This window comes from Giraffa tippelskirchi, chromosome 5 (genome assembly GCF_054371585.1).
Source record: "Giraffa tippelskirchi isolate mGirTip1 chromosome 5, T2T-mGirTip1v1.2.pri, whole genome shotgun sequence".
NCBI classification, from domain to species: Eukaryota; Metazoa; Chordata; class Mammalia; order Artiodactyla; family Giraffidae; genus Giraffa; species Giraffa tippelskirchi.
In genome coordinates, this window is record NC_137279.1 from 186,113,175 (window position 1) to 186,137,471 (window position 24,297).

Genomic DNA, 24,297 nt, shown 5'->3' on the forward strand with positions numbered 1-24,297 from the left:
GTTCCAGAAAAACAACTATTTCTGCTTTTTGACTATGCCAAAGTCTTTGACTATATGGAACACAATAAACTGTGGAAAATTCTACAAGAGATGGGAATAACAGACCACCTGACCTGCCTCTTGAGAAACCTGTATGCAGGTCAGGAAGCAACAGTTAGAACTGGACATGGAACGACAGACTGGTTCCAAATAGGAAAAGGAGTACGTCAAGGCTGTATATTGTCACCCTGCTAATTTAACTTATATGCAGAGTACATCATGAGAAACGCTGAGCTGGAGGAAGCACAAGCTGGAATCAAGATTGCTGGGAGAAATATCAATAACCTCAGATATGCAGATGACACCACCCTTATGGCAGAAAGTGAAGAAGAACTAAAGAGCCTCTTGATGAAAGTGAAAGAGGAGAGTGAAAAAGTTGGCTTAAAGCTTAACGTTCAGAAAGCTAAGATCATGGCATCCAGTCCCATCACTTCATGGGAAATAGATGGGGAAACAGTGGAAACAGTGGCAGACTGTATATTTGTGGGCTCCAAAATCACTGCAGATGGTGATTGCAGCCATGAAATTAAAAGACACTTACTTCTTGGAAGGAAAGTTATGACCAACCTAGATAGCACATTAAAAAGCAGAGACATTACTTTACCAACAAAGGTCCGTCTAGTCAAGGCTGTGGTTGTTCCAGTAGTCATGTATGGATGTGAGAGTTGGACTGTGAAGAAAGCTGAGCACTGAAGAATTGATGCTTTTGAACTGTGGTGTTGGAGAAGACTCTTGAGAGTCCCTTGGACTGCAAGATCCAACCAGTCCATCCTAAAGGAGATCAGTCCTGGGTGTTCATTGGAAGGACTGATGTTGAGGCTGAAACTCCAATACTTTGGCCACCTCATGCGAAGAGTTGACTCATTGGAAAAGACCCTGATGCTAGAAAGGATTGGGGGCAGGAGGAGAAGGGGACGACAGAGGATGAGATGGCTTGATGGCATCACCGACTGGATGGACATGAGTTTGGGTAGACTCCGGGAGTTGGTGATGGACAGGGAGGCCTGGCATGCTGCGATTCATGGGGTCACAAAGAGTCGGACATGACTGAGTGACTGAACTGAACTGAACTGAACTGCTGATCCAAACTAAATGGACACTCTTAAACCCTGCTTACTCTAGGGTAAATGCACAGTCTTTGGAAAGACATTCGGCAATACACGTCAAAAGCTGCAAACACACTCAAACCTTTAAAGATAATAAGTTCACTCCTAGATAATTCTCCTAAGAAAATAATACAAGTTAAACAAAAGCCACACGGAACTTTATAATAATAGAAAATGCCCAAGAAGAGGGTTATGATCAGCTGTAATCATTCTGTACAACATCTCATTGCAGATTTATGTAGCCAGTAAGTGAACATAATGTCATAAACACGGGAAATGTTGACAGAATATCAAGTGAACAAAGCAAAGTCAACAGCACCTGGACGTTGGGTTTGCAGGCACACACGTGTTTCCATACAACCGAACAAACACTAGAAGGGAAGGAGCATAAAAATGCAAAACCATTTTGGGTAGTAGGATGATAGTTTATTTTTACTTGATGGTCTAAACTTCCTGTAATGTTCCTCCTTTCCATGGATATGATGATTAATAAGCATTTGAATCTGGAAAGGAGAGGAAACCACAGAGCTGCCCTGAGGCAGGTGTAGCTATTGACACAGGGCTTCTCCACAGCCAGCGTTCAAGGGGAACCAGGAGGAGAGCAGTGCCAAGACCAGCGACTGGGTGGGGGTAAAGGGGGGCGAGCAGACTGAGTTCTAGACAGCGACTTGGACCGACCTCTCTCCCTCATCTCCCCAGCTGTGTTCTGCGGAGATCCTGGCGTCCCAGCCCGAGGCAGGAGAGAGGACCGAGGATTCTCCTACAGGTCGTCTGTCTCCTTCTCCTGCCAGCCCCCTCTGGTGCTGGTGGGCTCTCCACGGAGGTTCTGCCAGTCAGATGGGACATGGAGTGGTACTCAGCCCAGCTGCATAGGTGAGAGGTGACCGGGAGCAGGGTGTCCCTGCTGGTGGACATCCTTCTTTAGGGTCCAAGATGATGAATTTTCTTCCCTGTCTCATCTGCAAAACGGAGCAAGTGCTCCTCCGAGCTCCTTAAAACAGGATGTGAAGTAGCCAGCGTTCATATGCTGCCGGCAATCACTGTCAGCCAGGGGATGACTCGAGGGGAGAGTCTAAAAGGCAGGGCCATCGGGACATTCCTCCATCCCCTTTCCCATGTCTGTTTCTCAGAGTGAGCAGGGACCACAAAAGTTTCTGTGACCGTGGCCTGTTTCTTTGTTTTTGCAATCCAGACCCCACACTGACCACGTGTGTGGACCCCGGTGTGCCGCAGTTCGGGATACAGAACAACTCCCAAGGCTACCAGGTAACGAGGTCCACCAAGATCAGGTCTCTGTGCCTCCTGTCCCTTCCTGTCACCGTCAGTCTCAGAGGACCCAGGGGCCTTCCTCAGAACAGCACTGGGGGGGACCAGACATGGGAACCTGAAGAGGGAAAGCAGCCTGTCTCTTTAAGCCATGCTGCATGGTAGCCCCTCTCCCCCTGCCCACCCACAGGAATGGGCAGGTGTTTCCACCAATCAGAGAAGCTGGTGTGGAAGAGCAGGATTCACGGTAGCTCAGTAGCCCCCTGTGATGGGGACAGGGCATTTACAGGAATACAGAAATGAGTGAGACAGGTAGACTCCTGTCCCCAGGGAAGCCATACCCTACGGGCCCAGACCTGGTGGTCGGAGCAAGCAGGTGTCACATGGGAGGCCCATCCCAGTCGGATACAGGCTCCAGGGACACGTCTCAGAGGGAGCTTCAAATCAAAAGGATTTGAACCTGGGTGGGCCCCTCTGAGCAGAAAGAAGCAGGAAAGGAGGAAGTATGTTCAAGGCAGGACAACGAACCGGAGCCCCTGATGTGCCCAGGGGAATATCAGGGACCACACCAGAAATGGCAGGTCAGGATCTAGCCAAGCAATGGCATTTATTCACTTAGTCCATGTTCAACAAATATTTACTGCCGTAAACTTTCTAGGCACTAGGAATACAGTGAGAACAAAACAAGCCAAGTGCCTCTAAGGGCTGGTGACGATAAAAAAACAAGATCATTTCTGCAACCAACAAGCACTGCGCATGGCTCAATACACAGGGGTGTGGCGGGGAAGTGGGGATGCTGTTTTAGGAAGTATAGTGAGGGGAGAGTTTCCTGAACTTTGACTGTGGTACCCTTGGTGAGAAGGGTGGGCATACCTGGCAGAGTCGGCGGCCAGAGCAGAGGCAGAGCCAGTGCAGGTTGCAGGACTAGAAAGCAGGCCCGCCAGCAGGTCCAGAGGATAATGAGAGAGGAGAAGGACGGGAAGCCCAAGTGCTAGCCTGGGTTTGAAAACCTCCTTTACTTCACTTGGCACTGCCTTGTGAACTTAAATAGTCACACATCCTGTGACCCAGAGGTTCCAGTCATACAAACCAACCCCAGAGAAACTCTCATACACGTTACCAAGAAATGAGGAAAAGCATGGTGTGGTCATAGGGTGGTTCATCACTCAGGAGTGAAAAGGAAGGAACTGTATCCCCACACAACACAGATGAATCTTAGAAACAGAGTACTGAATGTCAAAGGATACTAGTTCAAGGAATATTGAAACCAAGAAAAACTTACACTGTTTAGATATATATGTTCACATATGTGATAGCAGGCTTCCCAGATGGCACTAGTGGTGAAGAACCCACCTGCCAGTGCAGGAGAGGCAAGAGACACGGGTTCAATCCCTGGGTTGGAAAGATCCCCTGGAGGAGGACATGGCAACCCACTTCAGTTTTCTTGCCGGGAGAATCCCCTGGACAGAGGAACCTGGTGGGCTGCGGTCCGTGGGGTCGCAAAGAGTTGGACTTGACTGAAGAGACTTAGCATGCACACATGCACATATGTGATAGAACTGCTTTGTAACGATGCAAGGAAATGAAAAACACAAAATTGAAGAGACTGGTTATCACTGAGGGGAGCCGAGCAACAGGACCGAGAAGGAACACGTAGATAGTTAGAGACTTACTGATGCTGTTCTAGCCCTTAAGTTGAGTAGCAGGCTCCACTTAAAGAGTCCATTTTATTGTGATGATTCATGTCTATATATTTGCCATATATTCTTCTTATGCACCAAAGATCACCTAATAAATTTTAAAAAGAGAAGGGCGTGAACTGGGTCAGGGCAGGCCTTGAGACCATGATAAGCATTTTGGATTTTATTCTCCATGTCACAGGAAACCATTTAAAAGGGACTTAATGTGATCCATCATTTGAACTATCACTCAGGACCCTGAGGTAATAGGGGTTAGGAGGAGTGGAAGAACTTAGAAAGGACAGTACTTCAGCATCTCGAGAGAACGATGAGAGTGGGACTGAGCTGAGCAGGGGTAGCGACAGTGGACACAGAGTGGACATAGTGGACATAGAGAAATTCAAAGGGATCAGGAGGTATTTTGTCGGTAGAACCAAGAAGGCTTATGGATTGGATGGAGGGGTTGAAGGAAAGGGAGGAATCAACAATGACCTGAGGGTTTTTATTTGCCCTCTGCACCCAGCTGGGTGTAGAGAGAGGTGCCATTTGCTGAGTAAGGTGATGAAATACAAAAACAAATACAAAAGTGGGCATGGAGGCAGGCCGTGGAAGTTAAGTTTCACCTTGAGTTTGATTGGCTCCCAGGCATCATAGAGACATGTGAGGGTTTTGAGCTGGAAAGCAATGTGATCCGAGATGCACTTTAGGAAGCTGAGCTGGCAGCGTTGTGCCCCGTGGATTGGAAATGGAGAGATGGAGCTGGTGGTTGCAGGGAATATCAAGTCAGACAGTGAGGGGCTAGTGGAGGGTGAGGGTGGAGCAGGGGGAGAGATGACAGGGAGGGTGGCAATTCTGCTCATGAGATATTTGAAAAGCACAGCTCTAGATTCTACAGGGGACCTGTCCTAAAAAGAATTTATACATTCATGGAGGGAGGAGACGTGCACAGTAATATCTACTTCCCACAGTTCTTCACATGTTAGAAAATGCTTCCAGATCCACTCCCACATTTGAGCATCACAACATTCCACTGTAGTTGTGGTGGGGCTGTTCATCCCAAGTCTGCACCAGAGGGCTGAGGTGTAGAGAGTTCCGTGCAGCCAGTCATCCGTGAGTAAATGTGGACGCCAGAGCTCACAGCCAGGGTCTTCTGATTCTGAGTCAGGTACTCAGTCCATTGTAGCAGACTGAGATGTATCCCGCAAGAGCGTTGACCTGGCCCAGGGAGTTGGGGGAAGCCTAGCGGAAGAGGCAGAGTGTAAGCTGCCTCAAGGGATAAGTAAGATGTAATCAGGCAGAGAAACAGAAGGGTGGGTAGCAGAAGGGCGGTGGGAAAGGAAGCAGTCGAGGGATGGGCATGAAGCATCACTGGATGGAAGGTGATCCTGGGAACCTCCATCCCGGCCACAGGTTGGAAGCACCGTGCTCTTCCGTTGTCAGAAAGGTTATCTGCTCCAGGGCTCCACCTCCAGGACGTGCCTCCCCAACCTGACCTGGAGTGGAACCCCGCCCGACTGTGTCCGTGAGTGCTCCCAGATAACTCGTCTCAGCAATCATAACCTCCCCGACCTGGGCCTCCAGGATATGCTTGAATGCTCTGAGTGACCGGGTGCTCACAACTTCTAATTGGGACCATACTGATCTCTTTGTATTCTTTACACCTTGGCTCCCCCCCTGCCAGAAGATATTTCTGCACAAAAGCCTTTCTGGTATTCGAAGGCAATTCCTATGCCTTAGCAAAGAAAAAGAAAGAACTTTCCCATGGCTGCAGATACCAACAATGACAAGGCCCACCCTCAGGATGGAAAATTTCAGGCTTTTGACTGTAATTACTCCCTTTCCCTCAGGAAAAGTGCCTAGGTTCCCTCGGGGTCAGCTGAGTCATTATCCACAGGATCTCTCTCTTGACACTTGCTTAGACATCAAGGCTGGGGTGGGGTGGGGGAGGGAATGCTGGCCATGAAAGGGGCCCATAAGGGAAAGGATGGGGCTGTTCCATCGAGAAACAGGGGCATGGAGGAGAGGCCTCCTGGAGACCCCGATCTCCCCCTACGCAGCAATGTCTTCCCTCTCATCCAGCCCACCACTGCAAGCAGCCGGAAACGCCAAGCCATGCCAACGTCGGGGCCTTGGACCTGCCCTCCATGGGCTACACGCTCATCTATTCCTGCCAGGAAGGCTTCTCCCTCAAGGGCGGCTCCGAGCACCGTACCTGCAAAGCAGATGGCAGCTGGACAGGCAAACCACCCATCTGCCTGGGTGCGTGAGCCCCTCGGTGAACCTCGCCAGGGTGGGAGGCCAAAGGGGCAGCTGAGCTGAGTGAGAGGGCCAAAGAAAAGAAAGAAATGTTACTTCCAGAAGCTGGAAAATCTGCCTCTGATTTTCTGAGCTGTTGAGTCTAGGAGATGAAACCAGAGCAATCTAAAGAGCTCATAATGAAGACACCTCAAGTTTTATCTTTCTACCTGAGCTTGAACACTCCCCTAGGTGTTAGGTATAGCTTCCCTTGTAGCTCAGTCGGTAAAGAATCTGCCTGCAGTGCAGGAGATCTGGGTTCGATCCCTGGGTCTGAAAGATCCCCTGGAGAAGGAAATGGCAACCCACTCCAGTATCCTTGCCTGGAAAATCTCATGGACAGAAGAGCCTGGTGGGCTGCAGTCCATGGGGTTGCAAAGAGTCCGGCACAACTGGGCGACTAACACTTACTTACTTACTTAACGATTATACTTCATCATCAGACAGAGAAAAACTCTGTGTTCCACTAAACTGGAATAATGCATTATGCATATATGCAAATCATAACCTTGATAAAACAGCACCCACTCACGATCCCTCAGGGCTACCAAGAAGTCCCAGACCTCCCTCCTCCTGTTCTTCATTCATTTGAACACACAGTTGCAGCATGTGAACTCTTAGTTGCACTAGGGATCAAACCAAGGCCTCCAACATTGGAAGCATGGAGTCTTACCAATGGGCTATCAGGAAAGTCCCTAACTCTTTGTATCATTCTGAGAGGGGTCCATGGCATCATCAAAGTGGTCCACCACCTGGTCTGAGAGGATAAGTCCAAAGCAAGATTTCAAAGAACGAATTGATCTAATGTCGGTGAGATGGCCTTTATTTTTCTAATAGAGCATAGACTAGAGACTGAACCTGTCTCCTTCCCTTCTCTTTCCCCAGCAGAGGTCCGGCCCAGTGGGAGACCCATCAACACCGCCCGGGAGCCTCCACTCACCCAAGCTTCTGGTATGTCTAGTCTAGATCTTTGGCTCAAGAAGCTGGTGTTGCTTCCTTCATCTAGTTACCCAGGAGCATGCACACGAGCTCCTGAGTACTCAGTGGAAGGGCATGGAAACAGATTTCCCCACCTGCCTCCCAACCCCAGGCGGACCTCAGGAGGAAGTAAGCTTGCAGGAAACGGAAAACACATCCAGAAGAAAGACCAAAGCCTGGTAGAAACATGTCCAGAGCTTCAAGCTCTGGAGCCACAGATTACCCCAACCCCTCCTGACACAGGTCCAGGCAGTGTGTGGTCATATGGACACAGGGCCTGCTGAGGGAGCTTGCTGGAAATGGTTATGTTTGTAAGACAGATATTGTGTCTTTCCAAGTGTGATGTCCAGAATGGGCACAGAACTACAGGTGTGGCCTGACGAATGCAAAATTATTCTAGACTTAGCATATCCTTTTTTGAACCGTATTCTTTTATTTACCATAGTAGCATGTGTGTTATACAAAAAAAGATTAGATTTGGCATCAAGCTCAATTCAAGTTCCCTTTTGGTCACTGACCAGCTGTGTCCTTGGACAAATAACCTTCACCTCTTGAGCTTCAGTTGACCTTTCATTAAAATAGGATTCATGATACTCTCCTTAAAAAATTATTATAAGGATAAATAGCAGTTTTAGTAGCTGTCATTCATTTTATGCTTTTATGACATACAGTCATTTAACCCCTGATGAGGTAAGTGGGATGGCCCCCATGTACAGAACTACAGGTGTGGCCTGCACAGGGGAGGAAGTGGAGGCTCTTGCACGTGGTCAAACAACCAGTAAGGGAGAGGCCAAGGTGAGAGTCCGTATCTGCCTGACTGCCTTTGTCCCTGTTCCTGTCTACAGCTTAATGGTAACCTTGGTTTTCTCTCCTCTCTTTTTCCCTTTCGCCATCTTTTCAACCCCTTCCCTCTTTTGTTCTTCTTTCTCCTTCTCTCTTTTAGTTCGTTCACTCCCGCTTTCTCTCTCTCTCCCTTGCTCTCTCTCTCACACACGCACGCACACACACACACACTTTGGCTTTTTCCTTTTCCTCCATCCACTTTCTCTCTCCCTCTATTTCCCCCCACCCACCCGCTCTGAGACACGGAGCCCTCCAGCCCCGCCCCCAACCCACCACGCCCCCTCCTGCCTGTTAGATGTTGGGGGAGACAGTCTCAGGGGGTGAACTGGCGTCCATCATCAGGTGGCCTCAGTTCTACCAGCACATGCGAAAGTCCCTCTCATGTCTGTTTCTTAACTCGTCTAGTTCCTGGGGATGTGTTTGCCACGAACTCCCTATGGAAAGGGGCCTATGAGTACCAGGGGAAGAAGCAGCCAGCCATGCTCAGGGTGACTGGCTTCCAGGCCATCAACAGCAAGGTCAATGCCACCATGGTTGACCACAGCGGCGTGGAGCTGCACTTGGCTGGTAAGGTGCAAGCCATCTGTGGGAAAGCCTGCCGGGCGGTACGGGTGATGGGCACACGCTCTAAAGTCACTTCCTTGCGCTATCCTGCAAGGTTCAGATTGTCTGGGAGGCAGGGGAAGAGGAAATGTCTGTTCATCTTTGTTTACATGGTAAAAGCACCACAGACTACAGGGAAATGGTTAGATGACAAACATTAGTAAATCGAAAGTACGAAAAAAAAAATCTTACAAATAAAGAAAAAAGAGACAGATATCCCTAAAAACTGAACCAAAAATAGAGGCAGAGAACTCCCAGAAGCCGAAGTACAGTTAATAAACAAATGGAAAAACATTTTTAGCAATAATCAAAATACCACTTTCCACTTATTCCACTTTTTTTAAGCCATAAATTTTGGAGCTAGTCCAGTTGAAGGTAGTACTGGTCAAAATATGAAATAGTATAGTTGAACAAAATAACTTGGCAGTTTGTATCGAGAGCCATGAAAATGATTGGAACCATTAATTACACTTCTAAGAATTTTTATCATAAGAAATAGTTATAGAGGGAATCAAACATTTGTGAAAAAAGAATGGGCTAATTGTATAACATAAAATCTGGGAATAGAAAATTGTCTCAAAAGAAATGGATATATTAATTATAGTATGTCTGCTGGATAAAATATTATGCCAATTTGGGAGAAAGTACACCCACTATAATGCATTTAAAATGTGACTCCAGTTTTTAAAGAAAAAAAAATATATATTCATAAGAAAGAAAATTGAAAGTAATTATACCAAAGTGTTAACAGTGGTTATTCCTCAGAAATGAGACCAGGAATGAATTTTCTTTCTTCATGCATCTCTGCATTAGCCAAAATTTCCCCAATTTTCAAATTTTATACAATCAGAAAAACTAAGTATCTTGGAAAGCAAATGTTTATTGAATAGATGGGTGGATCGATGGACGCATGAGTACATGGGAATACACAACCCTGCACGCAGTCACAACCACCCATTCATGCATGCACACACAAATACAACTAATGTTCATATGCACGCAGTTGCTCTAAAACATAATCCTAAGCACATCCACACACTCTGGTACACATGCCCTCATGTATTCCCTGCACCCACTGTATTGTAAGCACATCATGTATTAACTGACCCTTAATAAATACAAAATCCTATTCCCTTTATTCTCAAGCATGCATGTCTAAACAGGAGCACAACCACAGACCAGTAATCCAGTTGTTTATTAGCACACATATGCACATTCTTGCATATCCTCACATTTTAACCTACACAAACTCACAGGCCACACTACACTTACCTAACTCCAGTTATACATGGGATGTTTATAGCAATATCGACACATGAAATCCTGCTGAAGGGCTTCCCTGGTGGCTCAGTGGTAAAAAATCCACCTGCCAATACAGGGACACAGGTTTGATCCCTGCTCCAGGAAGGTCTCAAATGCTGCAGAGCAATTAAGCCCATGTGCCACAACTATTAAGTCTGTGCTCTAGAGCCTGGGAACCACAGCTACTGAAACCTGTGCACCTCGAGTCCATGCTTTGCTGCAAGAAAAGCCACTGCAATGAGAAGCCCATGCACAGCAACTAGAGAGTAGCCCCCACTCACGGCATCTAGAGTAAAGCCCAAGAAGCAGCGAAAACCCAACACAGCCAAAAATAAATAAATTAAAAAAAAAAAAATCTACTCAGACCTCACACCCACACACCCACAAACTTGGGTTTTGAAAATTTACCAGGTCTTTCAAGTGTACCTTCTGAACTTTCTTTTCCCAGGATTTTACAAGAAAGAAGATTTCCATCTCCTCCTTCAAGTTTACCAGATTACAGGGCCTGTGGAGATCTTTGTGAATAAGTTCAAAGATGATCACTGGGCTTTAGATGGGCATGTAAGTTCAACAGAACCTCACTCGGGCCTTGACCTCCCTGCATCCTTGCCCTGTAACCGATTCCCATGTCACTGGCCAGAAGGAGGGGGACGAAGTGGGTGGAAACTCTTAGGATCAACGTGGAAACTTGGGAGGAGGGCTTCTATGGGGCCAGGACTGGGACCAAGGGAGTCCCCGTCTGCTGGTGCAGTGAACACAGGAAAAGATAAAAAGGGCCAGGAGGCTGAGTCTAGAGGTTGGTGTATCTGAGCAAGATACAGTAGGCTCTTAAGTGTGAGCAGAAAACACAGAATTATAACCCACAAGGACCTACTGTACAGCACAGGGAACTCTGTTCAATGTTATGTGGCAGCCTGGATGGGAGGGAAGTTTGGGGGAGAATGGATACATGGATATGTATGGCTGAGTCCCTTTGCTGTCCACCTGAAACGATCACAGCATTGTTAACCGGCTCTACCCCAATACAAAATAAGAAGTTTTTTTTTTTAAAGTGGCCAAAGATGAAAAAGGAAAAGAATGGAAGAAATGGGAGGTTGGCAGCCCAAGAGTAAATTCAAGCAGGTTGAAGGTCACGATGTGGTGGTGGGAACGGGAAAACGTGATGGGTCCCAGGCACACACTGAGCATCTTCACACACTTAAGGATCTTCGCACACTTGAGGGTGATTTAGCACAGCTTGAGTCACCAGGACCTGGGGAAAGGAGACGGCTCCTCGAATTCCCTTGTGGGAAAGACTTGTTCCTTGCACGGGCCTTCTTCAGGTGGAATCCAGGTCTATGGGGATACTCCTCTGCCCAGACCTTTCAATGTCACAGGCAGGGGTGTGGAGCAGTCACCTGTCACTCCGTCAGCTTCCCTGTCTTGGATTGCTGAAGCTAGAAGCGGAGGGGCAGGAAGGAAGAAGAGGTCATGAGGCCAGAGAAACAGAGCTGAGTCAGGGGGCATCCTCATGGCCAGGACCAGCTGGTAGAGGGCTGAGGGTTGCATGACTTTGCTGATAAACACAAAAGGAGAAGCGAGTGGCTTCTCCAGGAGCTGGCACATGGGGTTAGCTCCTTGGGATTCTTGAGAGTATTCTGTGGATTCCCTTGGGTATCCTGGTCCTGGCTGGCTTTAATAGTAGAGGTCCAGCTGCCATGCCAAAACAACAGACTCCCCCACACTGCGAGGAGGGCAGCCAGAGGGGAGAGAACAAGGGTCAAACTTGGGAGCTGGAGTGCAGGCCAGGGACTAGGTGTCAGGGGTGCTCTGGAGGGTCAAGAACAGCCAGAGCAGCTGCCTGGGATGACAGCCAACCATTGGACCCACTTCTGTGTCACCCCGGCTGTATCTGGGGGGGACGGGAGGGGAGGTCAGCCTGGAGCGCAGTGGACAGAGGGCTGCCCCTGGGGATGGAGCGGGAGTCAGAAGGGACCCCAATAGGACAAACATCCTCAGAGTTTGCATGTCTGTGTCTGGGACACAAGCCTCACAGAAGCAAGTGCAGAGGGAGCCAGAAGCAGTTATGTCCCCAACTACCCACCTCCCAAATGAATAGCTTATTGGAATATGGATGAACTCCCCAAAGTATGCTCAGTCTGCTAAGTAACTTTTCATCATGGTTTGGTTTGTTCCACAGTGTTCTAAAACTCATTTTTTTTTTTTTTGCACAATAAAATAGTTAACACATATCCAGAGCCTATTAAGTATTCTAAGCATTTTATCTATATTGACTCATATAAATCTTGCAGCAACCCTATGACATAGGTACTGTTATTGTTCCCTTTTTAAAATGAGAAACTGAGGCACCGACAGATTCAGCGGCTGGACCAGTAGAAGTAAAAATATCTCCCTCCCTCCTACAAGCAGTTGGAGCCCTGCCCCCTCCCCAGCACCTCGCCCTCGCCTAGGTGTGGGCAGAGAGCCGATGTCCCCGGGGGTGACAAGGGGTGGGTGACGCCAGCCAGCGTGTTTGGCAGCGGATACCTGTGGGCATATCTCCGGCCTGGCTGGCAGGACCTCTGGTTCTTTCCAGCATACCTCCAGGGTTTGTGTAGGTGGAATGTGAGGAGCCACACAAATATGCATATGTGTGTTAATGAGCTGGATTACCCCCTCTGCGCCCACCCTCACAGGTCTCCTCGGAGTCCTCTGGAGGCACCTTCGTCTACCAAGGCTCTGTCAAGGGCCAAGGCTTCGGGCAGTTCGGCTTTCAAAGACTTGGTAACTAGCATCTGTCCCTGGAGTGTGAGCTTGAGTGGGTGGTGGGGAAATGTGTGTGTTGGCATGGACGGCAGGGGATGGGGTTCTTAGCCTCTTTAGGGTCAGGGATATCTTTGAGATTTTGTTAAAAGCTGTGACATATCTCCTCGGAAACAAGCACGGTACATGATACAGGTAACCATGGCCAAACCGTTTCCTGCTCAGCCCTGGAGTTGAGAGCCCCCAGCTTCAGGGACACTGGGTCTCGGATGTGCCCCCCCACCCTCAACACTACCTGGCCAGCCCTGAAGCATTGCTGAGCCCACCCCGAACATTATGACCATGTGGGGCTCACAGGGGCATCTCAGCCCTGGAAGGGTGGTATCCCTGTCCCCGTTTTACAGATAAGAATGTTGAGTGTCGAGGAGGCATCCTTCCCTACTTCCTCCCCCCATCTTTACCCTGCACCACACGTCATCAATGTCAAGCCTCCTCACCCCAGAGATTGGCCTGGACCCAGAGCCTCTAATGGGGAGAGGGGTCCCCTTATTGTGGTGGGGCACTCTCACAGTGGTCTTCTGAGTCCTCCCAGTCAGAGAGGGGGAGCAGGGAGGAGGGGGAGGCCCTGAGCACCCCCTTTTCCCTCTCCCACCCTCCAGAGTAGGTCCACCTTCATCTGCCTTATATTTTGGTTTCCTCGGAAGGTTTCACGTGATAAAAGGCTTCTATGGCCAAAAGAAGCTTGGAAACTTCCAAGGGGCTGCACTCTTTTAAGGCTCTGGGGCACGGTTTCAGATTCTCCAGCAGACTGGCTTCCCTAGGCCTGACCAGCATGGGTGGACCGACCACCCTTCTCCGGGGGATGGCCCAGTCTGGGGGGGGACGACAGCCGGGTGGGCCCTGGGCAGCACCCCGAGCCGCACCCCACTTCCCAGCAGTGGCCACTGTGTCTGTGACCTGAGGTTTCTGCTCTGGGACTTTGCAGACCTCAGGCTGCTGGAGTCAGACCCAGAGTCCATCGGCCGCCACTTTGCTTCCAACAGCAGCTCAGTGGCAGCCGCCATCCTGGTGCCTTTCATCGCCCTCATCATTGCAGGCTTCGTGCTTTATCTCTACAAGCACAGGTATGGGGCAGGGGCAAGAGGGTCCGACAGCAAATGCCCCGCCCCGTCCCTGACCCTGACTCCCCCCCAAGAGCCTCCCTCTCCCCGTTAGAGCCCTGAGTCTCTCTTGACAGCTTGTTCGTGCTCTATCTCACTCCCAGGAGAAGACCCAAAGTTCCGTTCAATGGCTACGCTGGCCACGAGAACACGAATGTTCGGGCCACGTTTGAGAACCCGATGTACGACCGCAACATCCAGCCCACAGACATCATGGCCACCGAGGCGGAGTTCACAGTCAGCACGGTGTGTACAGCGGTATAGCCCCCAGGCCTGGCTGCCATCGCCGCCGCCACCGAGAGCCCCGCCTCCGGCAGCCGGTGAGACCCACACCCCTGTAGACGTGTCCAGCGCGAGGGGGATGGAGTGCCCGCTACTGCCCTGTGCCAGCACCTGAGGCTGGCACCTCCCTGCGCCTGGGACAGGGACCCTTCTCACCCCCTTTACAGATGGGAAAACTGAGGCACAGAAAAAGGAATTAACTTGGCCAAGATCACATAGCTAGCAAGAGGTAGGATGGCAGGATCAGAGTCCAATCCCAGGCGGGGGCTCCAAGACTGTGCTCTTAGCCACTGGGCTCAGCAAGATATCCAAGTAGGTGTATTAGTCAGAACTCTCCAGAGAGAGAGAGAGAGACATATATATACACAATATATGCATATGTATGTCCATATATATATATATAAACTCTCAAGATATATATATATACACACACACACACACACATATTGTGTTTGCATTGTATACATAGATACAGAGAAAGAAGGAGACATTTCTTTTCAGGAATTGACTTACAGGATTGTGAGGCCAGCAAGTCTCAAGTCCACATGGCAAGTCTGCAGGCTGGAAACTGCATCAAGGGTTGAGGTTGTAACCTTGAGAAAGGCAGTCTGGAGGCAGAATTCCTTCTACTCAAAGGAAACCTCAGTCCTTTCTCTTAATGCCTTCAACTAATTGGTGAGGCCCACCTAGATTATGGAGGGTAATCTGTTTTATTCCAAGTCTACTGATTTAAATGTTAATCATATCTAAAAAATTCCTTCACTGCATCAGCTAGACTGGTGTTTGACCAAGAAGTTGGACACCAGAGCCTAGGCAGGTTGGCATATATAATTAACCATCACCTAGAACATAATGGCACCCCACTCCAGTACTCTTGCCTGGAAAATCCCATGGATGGAGGAGCCTGGTAGGCTGCAGTCCATGGGGTCGCTAAGAGTCGGACACGATTGAGCGACTTCACTTTCACTTTTCCCTTTCATGCATTGGAGAAGGCAATGGCAACCCACTCCAGTGTTCTTGCCTGGAGAATCCCAGGGACTTCACCTTTCTGCTCCATCTTTACTTTTTCCTGCTTTTTCCCCACTCATACAAATATAAAGAAGAAAAAAGCAAAATCCCCTTTGATGACATAAATCAGGCCTTACAGATGTCAACTAAAAGAAAATGCACAACACGGGAGTTGTGAGTTAGTTTTATTTGGGGCAAAATGAGGACTGCAGCCTGAGAGGCAGCACCTCAGATAGCTCTGAGAAACTGCCCCCAAGAGGTGGGGGGGGAACGACAGTATATATGTGATTTTGGTGAAGGGGGAAGACATGCCATCAAGCACACCTTCTTCCAGAATGTTTCTACTAGTCTCATGAAGCTTTTGCTAGTCACAAGGAGCAAACATCACCATGAAGGATTTCAGTGCTTTTCTAGATATGAAGAGATACAAGAATTGGGCTCATAACATCAGCTTCTGAAAATATCTATCTGAAGACCTGTCCAACCAACTTTCCTCAAGCACAGAGTGCCTCATTTCTGCTCTCCACCCTGAACTCCTTTCTGGGAGTGTTGAAAAGCAGCAGCTGCAGCAGCATGTGATTTAATCCTTGCAGAGGGAGATGGCGAGTCCCCACGGCAAGTGCCAATGTGTCGTTGACACAGCTGATCCGTAGTAACTCTGAACTTTGAGTTGCAGAATTATTGAACATATTCACTGGTAGGGTTGTTGCAATTTGGGCAGTACAGTTTATGCCGATTTTTCCAATGTTATAATTAATATCATCCCCTTCTGCTCTTGAAAGTGTCCTAGCTTAGGTGATAGATTATATGGTTTCCCTCTTCACTGGGGACTAAAAAGACGATTGGCTTACTTCATTGAGGTTGCAAACTGCATGGAAGCCCAGATTCCAAATGTCTGTAACGTGTATTTCACCAAGTGCGAAGAGATATGATACTGGGTTTCATTTCTGACCCCCTGACAAAATCTAGGAGGCAGAAATACAAGTGTCCCCATAAAAAATGTTGATGCCTTAGAAAAAAAAGAGAGAGAAAGGAACAAGGATGTCCCGTGACCTGTACACACCCTTGCCCGCGCCTTCTGCTTCACATCTGGGGCTCTGCTGGGTCCCAGGTGCCCACGTGCACGAGGTTTCACCTCTGAGTCATCTGGGGTTGGTGGCTCCAAGTCTAGGCTGCCCTCACACTGCCCCTCGCTGGCATCCAGGGCCTCAGGCCACAGCTCCCCCCAAGGCCCCTCCACTCACTTCTGGCCTACCTAGAGCTGGAGCAGAGAAGGTGCTGCTTAGCTCAGGGAGGCGATATGCAAAAAACCACCCTGAACAGGCACAGGTACACATACCCATCACTTGAGTGACGAAGTGATAAATTCAAATGATGCCCAACGAGAAGGGCTGCAATTAAATAAACCCCACACAGGGAAGCGGAGAAGGCAATGGCACCCCACTCCAGTACTCTTGCCTGGAAAATCCCATGGACGGAGGAGCCTGGTAGGCTACAGTCCATGGGGTCGCTAAGAGTCGGACACGACTGAGCGACTTCACTTTCACTTTTCCCTTTCATGCACTGGAGAAGGAAATGGCAACCCACTCCAGTGTTCTTGCCTGGAGAATCCCAGGGACAGGGGAACCTGGTGGGCTGCCGTCTCTGGGGTTGCACAGAGTCAGACACGACTGAGGTGACTTAGCAGCAGCAGCAGCAGCAGCACACAGAGAAGTCATCAAGGTGTGTAGGTTCAGTGAGTAAGAACAAGAGGGCAGGGCCAGGCCCTCCCTCCTCCTTCATGGACCCCTTCTTCTGTTTAAAAAAATATTTTAAAAATGATACTTTACTATTATAAACATGAATATAATCCAGGCTGAATTTATTATTACATGGCATTATTATTATATTCACTTTTTTCCTTCTGATTTTGAAAGAAGCTAAAAACATCTTCCTGGGCCCCTAAAAGAGTAGTAGCCCCATAGGCATGGGGGATCCTGTGGCTGTCAGGTAAGTCGGCCCTGCCTGGGGAAAATGTGACATTAGGAAGATACATATTCTTCTGTGTACATTTCCTACCTATATCCCCACCCTCAGTTCAGGAAGATTAAAAATCAAAGGTAAAGATCAAGGCAACTAACTTTTTTCCTTCTTTCCCCTTTATTCCTTCTCTGCTTTGCCTCTCTCTTCCCACCTTTTTTCTGCTCCCATCCCCCACCCACTGCCCCTCTTGTTTTGCAAACTCTGGTGCCACCTGTTTGCACCCAGTTCTCCAGGGGACAGGAAGTAAGCTCCCCTGGCACAGTGCCCAGTGCCCATCTTCGTCTGTCTCTCCGCCCGTGTCTGCTACCACTGGGACTTGGGCCCTCGCCCTGCCGCCATCCACCCCTGCCACCCTGGAGAGGACACCCACCCTGCCCTGACTTGGGGCCCTAAAGGAAGAGGGGCTGCCGCCGGAGGAAGGAAGTTGTGGATTGAAAACAGCAAAGGATGATGTGGGTGTGCATGTATGTGTAGGGCCTGAACGCACACAAACAGACACCTCTTCTTCATGTGAGTCCTACGGAAGAGACCACAGAAGCCTCAAAAAGCAAAATGTGTGTGAAAGATGCCCCTGCTCCCCTCACAAACACAGAGAAGAGGAAAGAGGATGCAGTGGAGATGTCAGCATCCTCTGGCGGTCGGTACCCAGAGACCAACTGCAGAAAGACAGCAAGGATTACCCCCAGGGCAGAAAACGATCTGAAGAAATTGTTTGGAAATCAGTTTCTTTTATTTTTTTTTCCTACCATAATTTTATTGAGTTCTAAACCCAGTGAATTCAAAAGTCCTCCTAGGTCAAAGGCAACAGTGAAAAAGTAGGGCTTGTCACGGGGAGGTAAGGGCAGGAAGCCGGCCAGAAGCCCAAGGTCAAGTCTGGCTGGTAACTGACAAAGAGAAGAGAAACAAAAGCGTAGCCCAGACAGCGACAGCAAGTCTGCAGGCATCAGATTGGTGTGGGAAGGGACAGGACAGCAAACCTAGCCCAGGGTTCAAAACTAATGGCTTCCGTGGACTGAGTTTTTCCTCTGTGCCTGACACTTTAGGTGGATCATTTCTAGACCTTACAGCAACCAGGGAAGGTAGGAAATAGTATTCTGGATGGATGAGAAGGCAGAAAGTGAAGAGATGTAAGCCAAATGGTTAGTAAGTGTGGGTCTGGTTCCAAAGTCCACTATACCAGCTGCCAGAAACCCAGGTCTCCAAGAGGGTAAGAGTGGGTGAATCTCCAAGTGCAACTCTGGCCAGGGCTGGTGGGCCAGGAAGGGGCCCCGTGTGTCCTCTCTGGATTCCATCCTCTCCACCTTGGCCGCATCAGGGCAAGGATGGTACCCCAGGCTTCCTGGAGCTGGTGCTGGCCCCTCGGCTCCCTGCAGCCCCTCATCATAGCAGACAGAAGCCCTAGAAGCTCCTAAATCAAAAGAAGGGAGTGAATGAGGCACATCCTCTCCAGCTCCTTGCAAGCAGGTTTGATTTACTTTGAGTTTCATCGTACTTGGGTCATTGATGAATGCTATTTAAGTATCGCTGAGGAGCTAATGAGTTTGGAAATCAAACTGCGGCCCCTAAGAGTCACTTTCTCTGTCCTCGGGAAGGTCCCTGTGGGCTCAAGCCCCTGTGCATGTGTGACTTGCTGGCCTCAGAAGTTCAGATCATAGACTGAACACAGGAATAACAGAAGCATACAGGAGGGACGCCTGGCTTGTAAGCAGATTCTGAGTCGGAACCCTGAGATCTGACTCACATGAAAATGGACTGAAGATGCGACTAGGACTGGCAATGGCAGGAGCCCAGATGCCCGCACCTGCTCTCGGATCACAGCATCCCTGGGCGTGGCGAGAGAGGACCAGTTCAGACACACCCCCATGTGCTCATCTCTCCCTTTCTCTGGAAGCAAATGCAGGAAGCCCTTTGGCTGCTCCCTCCCCACTTCTTACACCTCGGAAACCAACCAGTGGACTCCTCCTCCAGCCCTGCCTCTGCCCCTCCCCTTGTGAAGCCCCAGGAGATGCCCAAGGAGCACATGCTGGTGGGGCGCCCAGCACTCTGCTCTGCATTACCTTTTCCCACCTCTGGCATTTTCTCTCCACCTCCAGAGGCTTGGAAGCAACCAGGGCAGACTAAGCCCTTCACCCGCCATTCACACCATATACCCACCGCCATCCCATGAGGTTAAAAAAAAAAAGTAAAACAACAAAAAAATCTTTTGTACAGAGATATATTTTTATTATACAAAGTTTGTACAGTACCAAAAAAGAAAGAAAAAAAAAAGATGTAAATTTTTTTTCATTATTGTAGGTAAATGGTAGTGGAAGCCTTTTTTGTAAATGTAATAAAAATGTATAAATATGGTTTTCAGAAAACATCAAGTGCTGTAAATATGTAATCTACACACCTTCTTGGCTTGTCTGCAGTATATACATTTAATTTATCTGTCTCTGTATATGAGGCTTCCCCCTGGGGTCCTGCATTATGGTACTTTCCTGAATTTGAAAGCAATTTTAAATTTTTTGAATTCAAATAAAATATAAATTTTTGCATTGGTTTTCTTACATTTTTTTGGACTTTTTCATGGCTTAGGGGCAAGTGTTTGTTTGGGAAGGGGAGGAAAGACATATGCGAAACTAAAAGCCAAAAGGGGAAAATATGGAAATCTCTTTCTTAAATGGCTTTGTGTTGCCTCTGGTATATGTTGGGAACACCCAGAAAAAGTGAGCGTGGAGGCACCATATGCAAAAATTAAATCAGAATGGATCAAATACCTAAATGTAAAACCTAAAACTATATATTTACAAGAAAACATGGGAAAGCTTTGTGACATTACTCTTGGCAATGATTTATTGGATATGACACCAAAAGTACAGGCAACAAATTTTAAGGGAGTTCCCTGGTGGCCTAGTGATTAGGATACCAGGCTTTCACTGTTTTGTTCCAGGTTCAATCCCTGGTCTAGGAACTGAGATCCCACAAGCTGCAGGGTATGGCCAAAAAAACAAAAACAAAAACCACAGGCAACAAACTAAAATAGATGAATTGGACTTCTGAACATCAAAGGACACAACAGAATATAATGGCAATTTATGGAGCAGGAGAAAGTATTTACAAATCATATATCTGATAAGGGATTAATATCCAGAATATATAAAGAGTTACTACAACTGAACAACAAAAACAAACAACCTGATTTGAAAGTGGGCAAATGACTGGACAGGGGCTTCCCTGTTGGCTCAGGTGGTAAAGAATCTGCCTGCAATGCAGGAGACCTGGGTTCGATCCCTGGTTCAGGCAGATCTAGAGAACAGAATGGCAACCCAGCCCAGTATTCTTGCCTGGAGAATTCCATGAACAGAGGATCCCAGTGGGCTACAGTCCATGGGGTCACAAAGAGTCGGACACGACTGAGTGACTGACACACAAATGACTTGACAGACATTTTTCCAAAGAAGATGTAAAATGGCCAATATGCACATGAAAAGATGTTCAGCATCACTAGTCATTCAGTTCAGTTCAGTTCAGTCGCTCAGTCGTGTCCGACTCTTTGCGACCCCATGAATCGCAGCACGCCAGGCCTCCCTGTCCATCACCACTAATCATTAGGGAAATGCAAATCAGAACCACAGTGAGAGCCACCTCACATCCATTAACATAACTACTATTAAAAAAAAAACAGAAAAAATAAGTGTTGGTAAGAATGTAGAGAAATCGGGATCCTTGTGCACTGTTGGTGAGATGTAAAATGGTGCAGCCCGTATGGAAAACAGTGTGGAACTTCCCCAAAAAATTAAAAATAGAACTGCATATCATCCAGAAATACCATTTCTATATATCCAAAGAAAATGAAATCACTCTCTCAAAAAGATACCTTTACTCCCATAAATTTCAGTATTATTCACAATAGCCAAGGTATGAAAATAAGTGCCCATTGATGGATTGATGGATGAATGGATAAAGAAAATGTGTATGTATGTGTATATGTAAATATATACATATATATATCTCCTCACACCTCAAGGAGATGTGAGATGGTGAGACGTAGTAACTCTTTATATATTCTGGATATTAATCCCTTATCAGATATATGATTTGCGAATACTTTCTCCTGCTCCATAAACTGCCTTTATATATATATATATGTAGATAAACAGTGACATAAATAATAATTTTTTTATGATGTTTATAATTACAGCGATGCCCAGGTCAGCTCAGGACGGGATCCTGGGGACAAAGAAGCTTCTCCCCTTCAGGGATGGGTCTTGGTCTAGACTGAGGAGGTCAGGGTCTAAGGACCACAGTCTAAAGGGCAGGTGGCTTAGGCAGCAGGAATTTATAGCAGAGAAAGGCCAAATCAGGAGGGTCATCCAGGAGCAAAAGCCACCAAAGGAGATGTGAGGAAGGAAAGTAAAGGCTAGTAAAATCTAGGAGTCTCCTCTAAATGCATTCAGTAAGTCCCCCACTTATGGAACCTTCACGTGTCAAACTTCCGAAGGTACAAACGTGCCCCTGTATGCCACAGTTGTACTGTACTGTCCAAGGTACTGTACTGCAAGATTTAAAATATTTGCTTTATTTTTGTGTTTGTTAGCTTTATGTGTGTTATTTGTGTGAAAAGCATTATAAACCTGTTACAGTACAGTACTATATAGCTGATTGTGTTTGTTGGGTAGCTAGGCTAGCTTTGCTGGACTTAACAAATTGAACTTATGAACATGCTCTTAGAATGCACTTGTATGTAGTGGATTTACTGTATTCAGTTCAGTTCAGTCGCTCAGTCGTGTCCAACTCTTTGCGACCCCATGAACCGCAGCACGTCCATCACCAACTCCCGGAGTCTACCCAAACCCATGTCCATCGAGGCAGTGATGCCATCCAGCCATCTCATTCTCTGACATCCCCTTCTCCTCCTGCCTTCAATCTTTCCCAACATCAGGGTCTTTTCCAGTGAGTCAGCTCTTCGTATTGGGTGGCCAAAGTATTGGAGTTTCAGCTTCAGCATCAGTCCTTCCAATGAACACCCAGGACTGATCTCCTTTAGGATGGACTGGTTGGATCTCCTTGCAGTCCAAGGGACTCTCAAGAGTCTTCTCCAACACCACAGTTCAAAAGCATCAATTCTTCAGTTCTCAGCTTTATCATCCAACTCTCACAACCACACAGGGCTACTGGAAAAACCATAGCTTTGACTAGAAGGACCTTTGTTGGCAAAGTAATGTCTCTGCTTTTTAACATGCTGTCCAGGTTTGTCATAGCTTTTCTTCCAAGGAGCAAGTGTCTTTAAATTTCATGGCTACAGTCACCATCTACAGTGATTTTGGAGCCCAAAAAAATAAAGTCTGTCACGGTTTCCCCATCTATTTGCCATGAAGTAACGAGACCAGATGCCATGATCTTCATTTTTTGAATGTTGAGTTTTATGCCAGCTTTTTCACTATCTTCTTTCACTTTCAACAAGAGGCTCTTTAGTTCCTCTTCACTTTCTGCCATAAGGGTGGTGTCATCTGCATATCTGAGGTTACTGATATTTCTCCCAGCAATCTTGATTCCAGCTTGTGCTTCATCCAGCCCGGCATTTTGCATGATGTACTCTGCAAATAAGTTAAATAAGCAAGGTAACAATATACAGCCTCAACATACTCCTTTTCCTATTTGGAACCAGTCTGTTGTTCCATGTCTGGTTCTAACTGTTGCTTCTTGACCTGCATACAGATTTCTCAGGAGGCAGGTAAGGTGGTTTGGTATTCCCATTCCACAGTTTGTTGTGATCCACACAAAGGTTTTAGCATGGTCGATAAAGCAGAAGTAGATGTTTTTCTGTAATTCTCTTGTTTTTTCTATGATCCAATGGATGTTAGCAATTTGATCTCTGGTTCCTCTGCCTTTTCTAAATCCAGCTTGAACATCTGGAAGTCCTCGGTTCACGTACTATTGAAACCTCACTTAAGAATTTTGAGCACTACTTTGCTAGCATGTGAGATGAGTGCAATTGTGTGGTAGTTTGAGCATTCTTTGGCATTGCCTTTCTTTGGGATTGGAACGAAAACTGACCTTTTACAATCCTGTGGCCACTGCTGAGTTTTCCAAATTTGCTGGCATATTGAACGCAGCGCTTTCACAGCATCATCTTTTAGGATTTGAAATAGCTCATTTAGCATTCCATCACTTGCACTAGCTTTGTTCGTAGTGATGCTTCCTAAGGCCCACTTGACTTCACACTCCAGGATGGCTGGCTCTAGGTGAGTGATCACACCATCGTGATTGTCTGGGTCATGAAGATCTTTTTTGTATAGTTATTCTGTGTATTCTTGCCACCTCTTCTTAATATCTTCTGCTTCTGTTAGGACCATACTGTTTCTGTCCTTTATTGTGCCCATCTTTGCATGAGATATTCCCTTGGTATCTCTAATTTTCTTGAAGGGATCTCTAGTCTTTCCCATCCTATTGTTTTCCTCTATTTCTTTGCATTGATCCCTGAGGAAGGCTTTCTTATCTCTCCTTGCTATTCTTTGGAACTCTGCATTCGGATGGGCATATCTTTCCTTTTCTCCTTTGCCTTTTGCTTCTCTTCTTTTCTCTGCTTCTCTTCTTTTCTCAGCTATTTGTAAGGCCTCCTCAGGCAACCATTTTGCCTTTTCACATATCTTTTTCCTGGGGATGGTTTCAATCTGCCTCCTGTACAATGTCACGAACTCTGTCCATAGTTCTTCAGGCACTCTGTCTGTCAGATCTAACCCCTTGAATCTATTTTTCACTTCCACTGTATAATCGTAAGGGATTTGATTTGGGTCATAGATGAATGGTCTAGTGGTTTTCCCTACTTTCTTCAAGTCTGAATTTTGTAGTAAAGAGTTCATGATCTGAGCCACAGTCAGCTCCCAGTCTTGTTTTTGCTGACTGTATAGAGCTTCTGCATCTTTGGCTGCAAAGAATATAATCAATCTGATTTCAGTATTGACCATCTGGTGATGTCCATGTGTAGAG

General features: G+C 47.4%; 1 protein-coding gene across 1 annotated transcript in view; it reads left to right on the forward strand.

Moving 5' to 3' along the window:
- Positions 1 to 18,047, forward strand: part of CSMD2 (CUB and Sushi multiple domains 2) — a 667,647-nt gene extending 649,600 nt beyond the window's left edge. Inside the window, exons 61-71 of the mRNA XM_081490945.1 lie at positions 1,845 to 2,018; positions 2,338 to 2,411; positions 5,501 to 5,612; positions 6,170 to 6,349; positions 7,271 to 7,336; positions 8,612 to 8,773; positions 10,560 to 10,672; positions 12,787 to 12,874; positions 13,839 to 13,977; positions 14,118 to 14,333; positions 17,551 to 18,047. Coding sequence (XP_081347071.1) covers positions 1,845 to 2,018; positions 2,338 to 2,411; positions 5,501 to 5,612; positions 6,170 to 6,349; positions 7,271 to 7,336; positions 8,612 to 8,773; positions 10,560 to 10,672; positions 12,787 to 12,874; positions 13,839 to 13,977; positions 14,118 to 14,277 — 1,268 coding nt within the window. The 3' untranslated portion in view covers positions 14,278 to 14,333; positions 17,551 to 18,047. The remainder of the gene's footprint in view (positions 1 to 1,844; positions 2,019 to 2,337; positions 2,412 to 5,500; positions 5,613 to 6,169; positions 6,350 to 7,270; positions 7,337 to 8,611; positions 8,774 to 10,559; positions 10,673 to 12,786; positions 12,875 to 13,838; positions 13,978 to 14,117; positions 14,334 to 17,550) is intronic.
- Positions 18,048 to 24,297: the final 6,250 nt, after the last annotated feature.